Source organism: Equus caballus, chromosome 15, assembly GCF_041296265.1.
Source record: "Equus caballus isolate H_3958 breed thoroughbred chromosome 15, TB-T2T, whole genome shotgun sequence".
Taxonomy (NCBI): Eukaryota; Metazoa; Chordata; class Mammalia; order Perissodactyla; family Equidae; genus Equus; species Equus caballus.
This window is the reverse complement of record NC_091698.1, coordinates 48,924,609-48,940,624: the sequence shown is the minus strand read 5'-3', so window position 1 is coordinate 48,940,624 and position 16,016 is coordinate 48,924,609. Positions and strand designations below refer to the sequence as shown.

Below are 16,016 nucleotides of genomic sequence, written 5' to 3'. Positions count from 1 at the left end.
CCCTTCCCCATCTCCACTGAAGCACAGCTCAAGTGTTGTGTCCCCTGTAATCTCACCATGTGACCCACCCACAGAGAGCTCGCTATCTTCTAAAGCCAAATGATGTTTTGGCTTAGGTGCTTCTTGTATTTGTCAGTGAACTTTTTCTTTCTTTTTTTTTCATTTAAATATAATTGACCTGTAACATTCTGTTAGTTTCAGGTGTACAGCTTAATGATTTGGTATTTATGTATACAGCAAAATGATCACCGCAATAAGTCTCGTTAACTTCCATCACAGTTACAAATTTTTTTCTTGTGATTAGAACTTTTAAGATCTACTCTTTTAGCAACTTTCAAATATATCATATGTATTATTAACTATATTTACCATGCTGCACATTGCATTTATTTTATAACTGGAAGTTTCTACCTTTTGACCTCCTTCACCTATTTCCCCCACCCCCTGCCTCTGGCAACCAGCAATCTCTTCTCTGTATCAATGAATTCGGTTTTGTTGTTTTTGTGTTTGTTTAGATTCCTCATATAATTGAAACTGTATGGTATTTGTCTTTCCTTGTCTGACTTATTTCACTTAGTATAATCCCCTCAAGTTCCATTCATGTTGTCACAAATGGCAAGATTTCCTTCTTTCTTGTGCCTGAATAATATTACATTATATATATGTTTATTTATCCATTTTCTTTATCCATTCGTCCATCAGTGGACGTTAGGTTGCTTCTATGTCTTGGCTGTTGTAAATAATGCTGCATCAACGAACTTTCTCCATGAATAAGGCATCTCTCTCAAACTAGACTTAGCCCTAAAGCTCCCCGAGGACCAGTCTAATATTTTCTTGTTTCCCTTGGTTATGGTAGGAGCTTGATCTAGGGTAAGAGCTTGGTCTCTACTTGCTCGTGGATTAACTCAATTGGATGTACAGTGTCAGGGACTAGTATTCGGGCAGGAGATCTTGAGTTCACTCCAGTGGATTTTACAGCTCAAGACAAGCTTCTATTTCAAAGAGTTTCTGCTTTTCTAATGTCTCCCTGGACTTGGCTGATGGTCTCTAGGAGTCATTGAATTTGAAATTATAAACCTGCCCCACTCTTCTTAATCCACTGACTTCCTTTTTACAGATGAGAAGCCCTTTGCTGTGGAAGATACTTATTTGCTGTGTCCAGCGCCTATCTTAAAAGAAGTTGGCATGTAAGTTTCCACCAGCAACTGAACGTCATAGCCAGGGAGGAGAGCAGAGGGAGAGGGGACAAAGGGAAAAGAAAAGGTCTCTCTTCATGGTCATACTGGAGCCTCTCTATAGACTCCTCCAGGGAATGATGATGGTGCTGATGCTTACAGAGAGCCAGGCACCAGGATAAATGTTTTACAAAGGGTATCTCACTTCGTCTTCTCAAGTTTCTGACGAACCACAGCTCACATCATCCCAGTTTTACAGATGTAGGATCTGTGGCTGAGATTAGGGTTAAGATTAAGTAGCTCGCCCAAGGTCACACAGCAGTAAGTGGAAGAGTCTGGGCTTAAACCAAGGTCTTCCTGGCTTCATCGCAACTACATTTCTAGAAAGCTTCTCAAAGTGTTCTCACTTACATTGCCTCATCCTATTAGCATAATTGCCCTGCTGGATGATTGTTATCTACTCCTTTGAGATAAGGAAACTCAGAAAGGCTAATGGGTCCACAGCTGGTTCAAGACAAATGAAGACCCCAGATTCAGACCTTCTGAGGCCAAGCTCAGCACTCCTTCCTCTACACCTCTGCAGAGCACTGGGTAGTCACCTAGACTGCAGGAGGCTCCCTGAACTAATCTATGGGGAAAATCTCATGGTGGTGCAATTATAATAGATACTAGTGAAGTGCGATCAAAATGCTCAACAGAAGGAAGAGAATTAGCACCAAACAAGAAAAGAAATATGTAGGAAAACAGAAAAGCAATGTTTGTGAGAGAACACTAACTGACCTCTCCAAAACATGTCTATGACAGGCTGAAGGTAGAATGCTAGCTTTAAGGAAAAAGTGCTAAACTTGTTCATCTGAATTCTGCTTTCAATCATTTCTTCAGATTGCCTCTAACTCGTGTTGCCTAACATCAGCCTCCAATATAACTGATTCCACAAAGTAGCACTTTGTTCATGCTGCAAAACGCAGGCTCCTGTTTCAGTGAGTCTCTTTTGGAAGGGAAGGGTAGAAGGCAAATCAGTTTGTCTGCTGCTATACCTCTGTGAGGTGGCTCGGTAGTAACAAAGACACCCCGTCAGGATCAGATTGCTGAGAATCGCAGATAACAACAGAACATTAAGTTTATAGCTTGAGCAGTTTATCCTCACTGACTTGAACCATTTTTTTAAGAATATTTCATCCTACGACAATGTGACCAAGTAAATTAAATGGAAGCAGGCTTTGCCCATTCAATACAATTTACTATAATGAGGAAGGACTGAATGTACTGTCTTGATATGCCAACTAAGCATATCCTGACATCTTTCTAGAATGTTAGAGGTGGAGGGGCCCTAGAGACCGTCCTCCACATTTTACAAAGGAGACAGCTTAGGCCCCCAGGGAGAGAGGTTACAGTCCCAAGGGTGGTTAAGAGCAGAGTCCACAGGGGACCTATGTGTCCAGCTCTCAGCCCCTTGCTCCTTGCACACCATGATGAGTATCTCTGGTTCCCTTATCGTTGCAGGAAAGCCGCACTCCAGGTCAGCATGAACGATGGCCTGTCTTTCATCTCCAGTTCTGTCATCATCACCACCACACACTGTGTAAGTCACCTTTCCCTTTACTGAAGCCTTCATTGTCATTATCATCTCCGTGTAAAGTTTTCTGGTTCTGCGTTCTATTCACTGAGCTTTGATCCCAGCATTGCTCAACCAACCTTGGTCTGGATCAGGGGCGTGCTGTACCCCAGAGCATATCAGGAATGCCTATGTTGGGCTTCTCCAGGTTCCCCATTTCTGTTCTCAAGGGCAAGATCTGAACACACTGGTGTGAGCAGATGGTAAGATGGGGCCACTGTCTGCAGTAGTGAAGGGGAATACCTGAATGGAGTAGGTTTAGGAGAAAATGCACAGAAAGAAATTGGACAGCAAATACAGAAAGCACATGGTAGGCAGTTTTTCTCTAAAGAGAAGTAACTGAAGGAAGATCTGGAGTATGAGGAGAGTCTTTTATTTAAAATGGGAGAAATTACAGCTTGTTTATATGATTGTGGAAATAATCCAGGAGAAAATGGAAAACTGATGAAGCAGCAGATGGGCAGGAGGGGCCCTATGCCATAGGGATTGTGAAGCAGGAGTGGAAACTGCATCTTCTCTACCAGCTCCTCAGATGTCCAGTCTCTGGATCCTTCACGTCAGGTAGTTTTCATTTCCAGCTACACATAAAATCACCTGGAGAAATTTTTAAAAATTTTGAAACCCTGACCTCACACCAGACTAACTGAAACAAAGCCTCTGGAGTGGGCTCTGGCTCGGTGGTTCCAAGGCCACCTTGGGAGGTTTTCATATGCAGCTGTGGCAGGGAACCCTTCCGCCTGTGCAGTTGCTCCCACCCACTGTCACCGTCTCAGAGCTCAGCCCGTCAGAGGGCAGTCAGGGATGCGTTAGCTCATATACAGACCTGAGCCCCTAATATGAGCAGTCCCAAAATAACCTGTGTCAGAATATTGTTTCTGCAACGAAATGTGCTTTTTCCATTAGATCATTCTAGAGACTACTGTATTTGGCCTGATGGTCAGCTTGGCCAGATATTATGGTCACTTCCTGGATGGCTTTTGAGGACATGTTGCTAGAATCCCTCAGTAATTGGAGTTTGTGTCCTTAACACCTTCACAGGTGGATAAGAGATAGCAGGCATGCACTGAAGCCAGAAAAGATAAAAATGAGTTATCTCATAAATGAGCAGGAGGTTGGTCCTCATGATGGACAACACTCCCTCCCAACTCCTGTCTTCCCCTCACACACTTTTCATCTTATGTTAAGGACAAACCAGTTTTCTTGAAACCAGCGTAAGCCAGTACAAATGGGTACGGAAAATGAAAAAGTTCTAGTTGACCAAAGTAAGAGACTAGGGTTGTCACAGAGATGTGTCACCACTGAGAAATGTTTGTGTCTCAGGCATCCTTCAACTGAATGTCAAATCTGGAGACTAAATATGAAAACTGTATGCAGAAGCGGTGAAATTTCTTCAAGTGTACCCTGCCTGATTTTTTAAGAAATTGACCCTTTTGGAATCTGCCAAACTGTAGGAAATGATTAAAATACCCCAGATCTAACAACTCCATTCCAGATTCCTCCCCGCTTTGGAGTCATCCAACAATTTGGACCTGTGTTTCTCATTATGTCTGACCATACCACAGAGAAACAGCCATGCTCTTGAGGCCACAAGGGCAGGGAAGTGGGAAGGGGAAGCATCTCAGGACCACACCTGTGGTATGGTAGATCCAGGACTACAAATCTAAGTCCTGGGCCTGTAAGCCAAGAAGAAAGGGAGTCCTTACTAATGTACTACAGAATGAAAAGAACTCCCAGTAAAGCCCCTCTATATCTCCCTGACTCCTTCCAGCCTACACTTGCGCCTTCTATCTCCTTCATCTCAGTGCTCCTCTCTAAGTTTTCTTTTCTACTCACCCTTGAGCAGCACCACCTCCTAACATCTTCTGCATTACCCTCCTTTTCACCTGAGAATCCTGTGAGTCTACAAGAAAATGGTAACCACCCTAAGGTTTGATATCTAGGTCCATTTGTTCATTTATTCTACAAATATTCATTGATCATGCACCGTGTCCTAGGCACCGTCTTGGGTCCTTGGGATACATCCGAGAACACAACAGACGAAAATCTCTGTCTAGTGAGGAAGGGGAGGGGAAGAGAAATCAGACAATGAACAATAAACATAATAAATGAATGTTTCACCATGTTAAAAGGTTATATATGCTAGAGAAAAAAAAGAGCAAAGGGGATTTGGTACTACTTGAGTGAGTTCGTAAGTAGAGCCACACTGAGAAGGTGGCGTTTGAGTAGAGACTTTGAAGTTAACTGTGAGGCTACAGGGGGAAGAACATGCCAAACAGAGAGTCCCAGTGCTTACACCCCACAAGCAGAGACACCTGCTGTGTTTGGCGGAAGAGAATGAGTGAGGAGAGGAGTAGGCAGCGAGGTCCTGGGGATGGAGAGTGGGGGGTCTTGTGAGAACTTTGGCTTTTCACAAATGAGTGATATGATCTTGCATTTGAAAGATCACTCTGGCTGCTGTAACAGCTTATTAGAAGACAAGCATGGAAGGACTGTGACTAGTTAGGAGGGTTATGGCAATATTTCAGGCAAAAGATGATGGGGGCTTGACTCAGGAAGGAGCAATGGAGATGAGAGAAATGGGCAGAGTCAGATGTGTTCTGAAGGCAAAGCTAATGGATTTCCTGGAGCATTGGATGTGGGGCTTGAGAGGAGAGGAGTCAAAAATGGCTCCAAAGGCTTTGACCTAAGCAACTGAAAAGATGGAGTTGCCCTCAGCTGACAGGAGGAAGACCGATGATGAGAAGACTTGGGAGGGAGGGGGACTGTCAGGAGATCAGCTTTGCTGTTACGTGGCCTTGACCAAATTATTTAGCCCCTTTGTGCTTCAATTTCCTAATCTGTAAAATTAGAATAATAATAATTTACATCTTTTAGTGGTATTTTGAATATTAAATGAAATGATACAAAGGGCTTGGCAGAAGACCTGGCAGGCAGTAAGTGCTCAATCAAAGTTAGCTATCGTTACAGTGGAAGCTTAGTCAAAATTCTTGTGCTAATTGGAGACTCTTCCCAGAGAGTTGGCTCCTCACTTCAGAGTCCCATGATAATAAAAGGACTCTCCTGAGCCAAGATCTATCCCTAGGAGTACATGTTTGTCACTTGACCAAGCCCAGGTGATTGACAGAGGGGCAGACAAGATGGCCAAAATTATCCAGAGAAAGGAACCTATATTCAAACATCAAACTCCAATCCCCAACAGGGCCTTACACAGAAGCTCAAAATAAAAAGACTGAAGCCATCGCTGGGCAGAACAGAGATGCAGGTGGAATGTGTGGTCATCCAGAATATGAAGTAAGGTCTTGGACGTGCATTTGTTTCTTGGGCAGCTGGTTTGGAGGACACGGTTTTTAGATCAAAAATGATCCCCTGGGTCTGAGTAAAGGGTTAGTCTTGTCAGTGCCAGTCACAGCCTGCCCAGCCCATCATCTGGAACCAAAAATAATTTTAAAATATGTAGTTGAGACTTTTCTTTTCTCGCTTTATTTGGTGCCCATTTGGACAACTATGTCACAGATTTTCAAGATCCACAATGAATAACTGTTGCCCCTGCCAGGAGCAGAAATTCCATGAAGTTTTACAGGAAAGATTTTTCCATCCAAGAGCTAAAAGATTCCTATACAAATGGTAAACTTTGTTGAGCTCCATGACTATAGAAAATGGTCAAGCATCCAAAGTCCTCTCTTACCAGCATATTTAAATACATCCCATCTCTATGGTCTTAACCTGCCTCCCTTTTCTTCTCAATTCTCTAGCAATAAGTTGAGAAAATCACTAATATGGTACTGCTTTAAGGGAAATATCAAAAAGAAGTTTATCTTTTTGAGAACAAAGCAAGCAAATTTTAGCAGCTTAAAGAAGTTTTCATGAAAGATTGTCTTCTTTCAGATAAATGCCTTCAAATTCTAAAATTTCCCAACCAAAGTGTGCAAGAATTAGGCAGGCATTCAGCAAATATTTCTTGAACTCCTACTGTGTCTCCAGTGTTCCATTTACATTTGAAAAAGTTGTTATCCTTAGAAGCTTAAAATCCAGTTGGAGAAAGGAGTCCAACAAGCATTAAAAGAGTATGTAATAAAGAACAAGATTGTGTGAGCCAAGTATAAAAACTATAGGATTTCAGATAGGGGAAGGAGGGACGGATCCACAAAGAATCATGAGAGCTTCATGAGGAGAAAACTCAAGTGGTGATTTGAAAAATGATAATTACAGGTGAAGAAGTTGGAAGAGGCGCTCTGCTAAAGAGAAACCAACCTGATCAAGGATTAGATATAGCCATGAGCATAGTTTGTTCATAGTCCCTCCCAGGGACCGTGACTCTTTTTTTCTTTTTCTCTCATTTTGTATCAATTTCTGGTGCCTTCTAATTTGAGGCCATTTCTCAGCTTGGCAGCTACTCTCCTAGGATGTCCATGCCATACCCTTGATCGTCTAGTATGTAACAATGAGGCCCAGCTGATGCTTCTTCCCATTAACTATGATCAGGATTTGATTTTTACTAGTTTCCAGGTTGGAGCATCACCATCTTAGAAGAAAGGAAAAAGACCTAAAGTTAGACATAAGGTCTAAAATCAACACTAAATCAATGGAGAACCTTCTCTTTTCCCCTGGATTTATATGAAAAACAGCCTGGCTACAAACAGCAACAAGGTCGAGTAAATTTGATAGGACCCATGTCAAGTCACTATTCAGAGAAATTCTTTTTGAATGAAAATAAAAATGCAACAAACTCAGCCTTGAGGCATCAAAACAAGAACAACTCTGTATAGTTGGACCATATTGGAGGAATTAAAGAATATAGGATATTGAGTCAAAAATCCTCCTTTCAAATGCTAGCTCCTCCACTTTCTAGAGTGATCTTGGGCAAGTTACCCTGAGCCCATCTGAGAACCTGTCTTGCATGGTTGTTATAAAGATGAAAGGTAAAGTATGGAAGGGGCTTGAGGTACATGATAGTCTGTCAAAGAATGACAGCTGTTCATTAGTTTATTGACATTCTCTTTCCTTGCCAAGTACGAGTCTAATGGCCTGTCTCATTAAAAGATTTGCTGCTCAGGCCCTGTAGATTAGAAACAGGCAATGTTTCCCTGATTAAGAGTGACGCTTCCTTTTGAGTCCATGATAAACCTGTATTCTAGGCTGGGGAAAACTTTAAAGATGTTGCCTGCAGGATAACTAGGGGAAAACACCAGTAAATTAGGTCTGGGGAATAAGTCAAACGGGCTTCGGCAGCAGTGTCTTCACTATTTTTTAAAAAAAGTTTTCTCAGAAATGAATCAAGTAAAGAATAACATAAGGAGAATATTTAGACTATTTAGAAAAATGAATTAAAACAAATATTTACTAAAGTTGGTGCATTATTGCCACATAGAAACTTCCCATTATTATTTAAAATGTTCTGTCATGCCCAGGGTGTTTGGAGGCACTTGATCAGAGGAGGAACCATTTCATGCAGATGAGATCTGCAACCTCAGAGAATTTGGGTGCAGTTTGTTCCTCCAGGGTCCCCACAGCTCCTTCTGGTTTGGGAGTATGATTCGATTTCTATGGGTATGAACATGGTGCCAACTTGTTTCCCAAGGATTTTTAAACCATTTTATCCTTTGGGTTTTCATTAATTCAGACCATTCTTTTCCAAAATGAGTGATATTTTTCTATAGATATTTGTTTGAGAGAGAGAGATAGACACCAACAGCGCACAAGAGAGCCCTCACCCACCAGGAAGAATCATCCAGTCCGAAATGTCAATAGTACCAAGGTCGAGAAACCTTAAAGAATCAGCATTTCTTGAGGGGAGTCCAGGATTCTGCATTTTAATAAGCTTCCCAGGTGGATCTTAAACACATGAGACTCTTATCATTGTACTTACCTGACACTAATCGGCCTCTAAAGTTTAAAAAAAAAAATCATTAAAATCTATTTAAGAAAGATGATTGACTCTCTTAATTCACTCCCACTCCCCTCCATTTAAGAATCCCAAGATTTTAAAATCAGAACCCTCTCTTTTATGTTCCTTCTCTGGACCGTATTTTCTGGTTTAAAAATAGGAATTTGCCTAATAGAATAATATTAGCCCAATATGACTGGTCTAGGGACCTTTTCCTTTTTGTGTTGCCAGACAAAGACTGCAAAACTTTCTCTCCAAATGCTCCTTTTCCATATTCCAAGTCATCCCTTCGTTTCCTCCTGTCACACTAAGGCCTGGTGAGCCACAGACTGGTTGCTCATTGTTTCAGGAAGAGAGAGCCCACTTAGCATCAGTATTGTTTTTAACACTTGATGGCTTCTGATGACTCACAAGAGAGTGGGCCTTCAGCTGCTGTACAGAGGTAGGTTGTAAGTTTAGAAACAGCCAGAGTCTGGAATAAAGAAAGCACAGACATTGGAAAGAATAATTGTCTCTCATGCACAGCGTAGCCCATGTGCTTCTTGAGGAAAAACAAAGACTGTGTCTTGTTCACCATTGCACCTCAGCATCTGACACAATACCTGCACATAATAAGTAGTCAGTAAATAGTTGGTGATTGAGTGAATGAATGAATAGACTCAATCAAAGGTCATACTAAGATCATGATGGCACCTGCTGGTAGGAAGGAAAGGGAGCCAGACTGAGGTAGGATTAGAGCAGGCAGAACTGAGCTGGTTGGAGGATAGTCTTCCAAAGAAGATGGCCAGCAAACCAATATACACATCCAAGGAGCATGAGGAGCTCGAGCATGATTTAAGAGGGACACATCTGCTAGCTGAGGAACTACAAACAGTGATCCCAGGCGGGGCACCAATCAAACACCTCTTCAGAACAACACCGGCTCCACTAGGAGCAGACCTTTGTCAAGGGTGCAGGCCTGGAGAAGAGGTCTAGAAATAGCCCATTCAACTGGATCAAGACTCAGGGTGGGCCCCTAGTTCCTGAGGGCTTATAGCACAAGGCTGGAAGCCAGGCAGAACCATAAAGACTGATAGAGACTCTAGGTAACTACCTTTGCTAAGTCCAAGGAACACAAAGATATAATACATGGGAAACAGACAAGTATGGCAAGGATTTGCAATTTAGTGTGATAAGTACTTTAATAGAGAGATGAACAATGCCCAGTGATACCATGAAATGGAGTGTCTGGGGAATCAAAGAAGGATTCACAGAAGAGATGATAAGTGAACTGGGTCATGAAGAAAGAGTAGGGATTTGCTAAGGGTATGGCCTGGGTAAAGCGTGTCTGGGTCAGTGTGGCTGCAGTTGTTTGGGGTAGGGTATTAGGAGAGAAGGTCAGAGACAAAACAATTGGGACCAGTTGGAAAAGCTTTCTTTATATGCTATATTTTGGAGTTTTTTAATATTTAATTTAAACATAATACCTGATGCAGTTTTGTTTTGTTTTGGTGAGGAAGATTGGCCCTGAGCTAACATCTGTGCCAATTTTCCTCTACTTTGTATGTGGGATGCTGCCTCAGCATGGCTTCATGAGCCATGTGTACTTCCAGATCCAGGATCCGAACCCGCGAAGCCCAGGCTGCCAAAGCAGAACGTGTGAACTTAACAACTATGCCACTGGGCTGGCCCCACTGTGCAGTTTTGATGTTAAATTTCTATCTTTCTTTATTCAGGAAATAAACATCTTTCATCTTAAAAAAGGAAAAAAAAGAATCTAGGTCATTACAGAAGAGCTGTGACTTGGGGAACATTGACATGGCCTAAGCTCACCCTGGAATATCAGAAACTTAGGCTATGGCAGCTCAACTATCTGGACACTGCAGCCAAGACTGAGGGTGCACTCAGGGGGAATATGCTGGAGCCCACGGATGAAGGCTACAGGGTCTGCAGAGGGAAGGCAGAGACCACCTTCCAGCACTGTCTGCAGAGTTCTGTCCTAAGCAACTTCCCGGGCCCATTTTGTAAGTCAGGTCAATTCTGTTACTATTGCTTTGAAGTAACTTGAGAAAATACAAATTGAGCCAGTTTTGTAGTCACATGGCTATCTAGGTAAACAGACAGTTGGCATGACTGCCCTTGCCAAAATTTCTTAAATTTCACCAGCCTGGTAGGGAATGTATCCAGCAGCCTGTGCTGAGTGGCAACCTTGCCTTCCAACATAATAAAAAATTATTGCACACTCTTCAGAAAAAGTAGAAATCAGAGAAGAGTTTTTTCTTTGATTTCTTTTCCAAAGTAAGCAAAATAGTCCATCAATCAACGTGGGTAGCTATCTTTGGGATGGATAATTCATACCAGCAGCTATAAGCATGTGGGTCTCTTCATTCAGGAAAGAAATATAGAGAGGAGGTTGCTGGTGGTGAATGGAGCCAAAGATCAGGACCAACATGTATTAAAATAGCACTGTGGGAAAGTGTTAGGGACTCAAAGAAGAATAGCCCATCCTTGCCCTCCAGAAGCCTACAACATAATTGCCAAGGCAAGATATTTACTCCAAGCGATAAATATTATACTTTGGAGTACAAAAGGCAAATATCACACAGGTACTCAGAAATTCTCCCTCTGTTCCAAAGACTCATGCACCTCCACACAGGCCTTTGGATAAGTAAATTGCACACTTTAAGGAATGTCCACTTAATGGGCCTAGCAGACTACTTCCCAGTTACCCAAGAGGATGTTTACCCCTTCCCGCAAAAAGGAGCTGGACAAATCATTCTAGAAATTCAGGAATAGCATGTAGGCAGCTCATGATTTACTCAGCCCAAAACTCTACCCCATGAATATCCGTTCCCAGGAGGACCTTCCCCAGACTGTTTCTCAGTTCTAGGAAACGACCCCTGGAGAAGAGAAGTCCCTTCCAAACAACCAAATGAGGAGGGCAGGACCAGGGCCCACACCCTGACTGTCCCCTGTAGATTTCTTCACCCTAAAGTCCACTTCCTGTCCAATTCACCCCCGCACCCACCTCTCTCCTAACTCTTATAGCCACTGTCTCTTCACAGAGCCTGAAAGAGTAAGGGGAGACTGGATTGCAGGCGAAATAGGAGACTGACCTTGAAGAGGGTTTGAATGACAGAAGATGGAGTCTGGGCAATGGGAAGCCATTCAAAGGAAGCACAAAGCAATCTTTCTGGAAGATTCATGCAGCATTTGTATGTTCCAAATGTATTTAAAAAATAGCATTAGTTTGGATGCCGCTGATTTATAAACTTGGTCATTCGGGAAGGGAATAGGTTCCAGTTTACTTTTCCATTATTTGGGCTGAAGGGAACTTTGTTCCAAGAATGACCAGTCCTCAGCCCTGGGGCTACAAGTGATTCATTAGTGTTTCATACTGAGCCGTTGGAAAAAGATGGCCTGCACTTTATTATTGCTGTAGTGGTAGGTGATATGTTCTTTGAAAGATGTGGCCTAGCAAAACACAGGCAAAAGACTTAGTTGGGGACGAAAAGCAGGAACAAACATGGGCTTTGGATCAGATCGTTGTGGCTAAAATCCTGGTCCTTAAATAGCTGGCAGAGGACCTGGTACACAGTAGAAACCTGATGTGAGTTTCCTTACACTGATGTTAGGCTCTGTAAGAATCAGCAGAGTGATGTGGTTTCCAAGGAGACTCTGACTTCTGGTTGAATTATCAGAAGTATGGTATCTAAGACTGCGGAAGTGATGGAACCGCTCAGCTTGGTGAAGGTAAAGTCTTCATTCCAGCATTGTATTAAATACCGTGGACACCAAGGGAGAGCCTAGAGAAACTGAACATGTGAAAAACATTACCAACTATGCTAAATTATATAGAATAAGCTAGGGAACTGGGGCTGTTTAGGCTGGAGACAGGATGAAAGACTTGATGGCCATTTGCAGTATTTGAAGGACATGTCCTGAGACAGCTGCGTCTGCTTTTATTGTATAGATTTAAGGAGTAGAAGAGGCTGATAGACACAGTTGGTGGCTCAGTTTTTATAAAAAGGTCTGTCTCATTGGCTGCTTCAGGTGGGAGTGAGTTCCCTGTTATGGTTATGTTGAAGCACAGGCAACTTGACAACTTGGCAGAACCAGGTAAATGCCATTCATGCATCAGATAGGCCGTTGGACTAGAAAAGCTTTCAACTCCTTCCAACGTTGAGAGTCTGTAATTCTAGAACCAACAGTGTGCCAGTGAAGGAGCAAGGTAAACATGATGAGTCCTATACAGTATGACAGATGCGTTTGGCTCTTATATTTGAAAATGAATATGAGAGCCTTTTGTTGGTGACACTGGAGACAGCTTCTCTTAGTGTGATTCAGATTGGCCAACCTCCACCTAATACAAATGAGATTATATTTCAGACCAGAGTGTGCTTTAAGCTCCTCCTGAGAACAGTTCGTTTTCAAATAACCTCAAAACACACCTTCTCACTTACAAACAATTGAAATACTAGTCACAAATCATTCTCATCTATTTATCATCTAGTCTCAGTAGAGCCATACATAATTCAAGGTCTTTCTTACGTCTTCACATTTTTTATTATTATTATTGTAACAAAATGAACTATGGTTTCTTGCACTGTCATTAGAAAGGGCAAAAGACCACAGGAATATCAGAATGCAGGACTCGCATGTCAAATGTTGTTTATGAACTGAAATAAAAATAGTTTCCCAGCATCTCTATTTTGATAACCTTTGTATGCATAAAAATATCTTTTCAAGTATATTTTGGAGGATTTGTGCTGATTTGTTTTTCTTGGATGTTTGAGCAATTGACTTTCAATATTTTTATTTCAAAATATTTTAAAGAATGTTTGCCCTAAGTTTGAAGTTTCCTTGGTTTGAGAGTAAATGAGAAAAAAAGTGATTTTTCTGAATCTATGCCTTAGAAACTCTGCGATAAGCACATGGTAAGATGGTTATTTTTATGTTTAGAAGTAAAAGTTAAATCCAAATCATCCATAACCAAGATAAATGTAATGGACCAAACTCATAATCATAATCAAAATCATAATCAGATTGACAGAGTATGTTTAAAAAATATCCCACTATATGCTTTTTACCATAACACAGACATTCCAGAAAATCTATGTAAATAGAAAGGTTGAAAACAAAAGTATGAGAAAAGTTATATCAGGCAAATACCAAAAGAAAATTAGTGTAGCTAAATTAATATTAGGTAAAGTAGACTTTATGGCAAAAAAAAAAAAAAGTTGGCATAAAGAGGATCATTATATAACGTTAAAAGGAAGAGTTAACCTAGAAGGTATAATTCTAGTCTGTACTTAATGACATATCCTCAGCATATGTAAAGCAAAAATTGCAAAGAAAAATCGATAAATCCATCATCATAGAACGAGATTTAAGTACAGTTTTCTCAATAATTAATAGATCAAGCAGCCGAAAGAATTAATAAAATATAAATGATTTGAATAATGCAATTAAACATGATCTAGTGGACACTCAGTAAGGCTACTGCAAAACATTCTAAGTAGGCTCCAAAAATTTTTGGTTGCATAAAATGTGGGTTATGCAATTGTAAGATTAATGAAAAAAATACCATTATTTCATAAATTCTAAGACACACTTTTGTCGCATTTTAGCATCTCTGAAATTGGGATGTTTCAGATTACTAATAATGTATCTTAATTTAATTGGCAGTGTTTTTCCCTAATGACTCATAAAATAATGAGTCATCCTACAGCAGATGCATCTTAAATTCAGTGAAATATTTCTCATCAGTCTGTACTGTACTAAAAGTACAGATAATTCGGGGCCAGCTTGATGGCATAGTGGTTAAGTTCACGCGCTCCACTTCAGCGGCCCAGGGTTCACAGGTTCAGATCCCAGGCGCAGACTTACACACCACTCCTAAAGCCAGGCTGTGGCAGCATCCCACATACAAAATAGAGGGAGATTGGCACAGATGTTAGCTCAGCAACAATCTTCCTCAAGCAAAAAGAGGAAGATTGGCAACAGATGTAATCTCAGGGCCAATCTTCACCAAAAAAAGAAAAAAGTAAAGATAATGAAATGTATGCTGAACAAAACTAATCAGCCACTTCGTCTCCACCCCTCACCCCTCTCCACAGCGGAAAATGAGAACTCTAGCCTTTCTCCTTTGGAGAGTGGAGAATGGAGAGAGGGTGGGAGCTGATCTCTAACCACGTTACAGCCAACTTCATGATACAGCCGGTAGTGCTACTGCAGGGCTTACTGTATATAGGAAAATCTCATATCTTTGGGAATTTCAATGAAACATCTAAATCTTTTATAAGTCAAAGTAAAATCGTAATGGAAATTAGGAAATTCTTGAAACAAGTCAACTATGAAGATGCCACATAACAAAACTTGTGGAAGGCAGCTGAAGTGATTCTTTGAGAGAAATTTGTTGCCTTAAATGTTTACATTAAAAAAGAAGAAAGTTGTAAGTCAATTAGCCAAGCGTTGAACTCAAGATGTTAGAGAAGGGCAACAGAGTAGACTTCCCCCAAAAATTGAAGGGCAAAAATAATAAAAGAAGAAAAGAATAGAAAACAAGATAGAGAGACAACAAAGAAAACTATTGGTTGGGGGGAGGGGAGAGGGAAAAGAAAAATACACGTGCAGCCCAAGAACTGTGTTATCTCTGGTCAGTTCTGGATGGGGAAGGGGCCAAACTCACTGCTGTCACAGGTGGGGGCAGTGCTGTAGTGACAGCATCAGCCCAGGGAGCCAAGGAGACACAAGCAAACTGAGCTCATTCCTCAAGCTCAAGACTAGCTCAAGACGCCTAGGTCTCCCTTCCTATGAAGCCTTTCTACACAAAATGGATGTTTAGACATTTTGTGCAATGTTCATATTTTCATCTCCACCGTTCTTATCATGAACTAAAATTTGCCAGACTATATGAAGCCCTTAATTTCTGAAATTTTTTGTTCCTAGAGTGGTCTTCTGATCACTATGTTTTTCAAAGTTTATGCTTCTGCTTTTTCCGGCCTCCTGCTTCTTGGTGTTATACATGTGTCTTCCATTATGGATCTGCCCCCTTTAATTTGACAGTTTAATCTTCTGGGTGCCCAGGATTATATAATTTGTTTATAAAATAAGAATTCCTAGTCTCTGCATAAAAACTTGAGAGAAAGTATATGCCCTAAGTACACAAGCTTTAGCAAGAGACCAGTGTGTCTATTTATGCCTGCTTCTGGGCTATTGGGGCTGTTCCAAATGGCTGAGTCTTTTGGGTTGAGCATTCTGGATTAGCAAATCCAGTTGCGAGAGGCACAATTAAATGAAGAAGTGCACAATTTAAAGAGCGTCCAAAAAGTGTGTGCATGTGGAGACAGAGAGAGAGAAG

At 41.3% G+C, this 16,016-nt stretch overlaps 1 protein-coding gene across 2 annotated transcripts in view; it reads left to right on the top strand.

Moving 5' to 3' along the window:
- The window catches only part of ANTXR1 (ANTXR cell adhesion molecule 1), a 218,807-nt gene that overhangs the window by 102,373 nt on the left and 100,418 nt on the right, over nt 1–16,016 (top strand). For both annotated transcript variants that reach the window (XM_005599916.4, XM_070236270.1), the window contains exons 11-12: nt 1,118–1,187; nt 2,679–2,757. In XM_005599916.4, the coding sequence (XP_005599973.2) occupies nt 1,118–1,187; nt 2,679–2,757 (149 nt within the window). The remainder of the gene's footprint in view (nt 1–1,117; nt 1,188–2,678; nt 2,758–16,016) is intronic.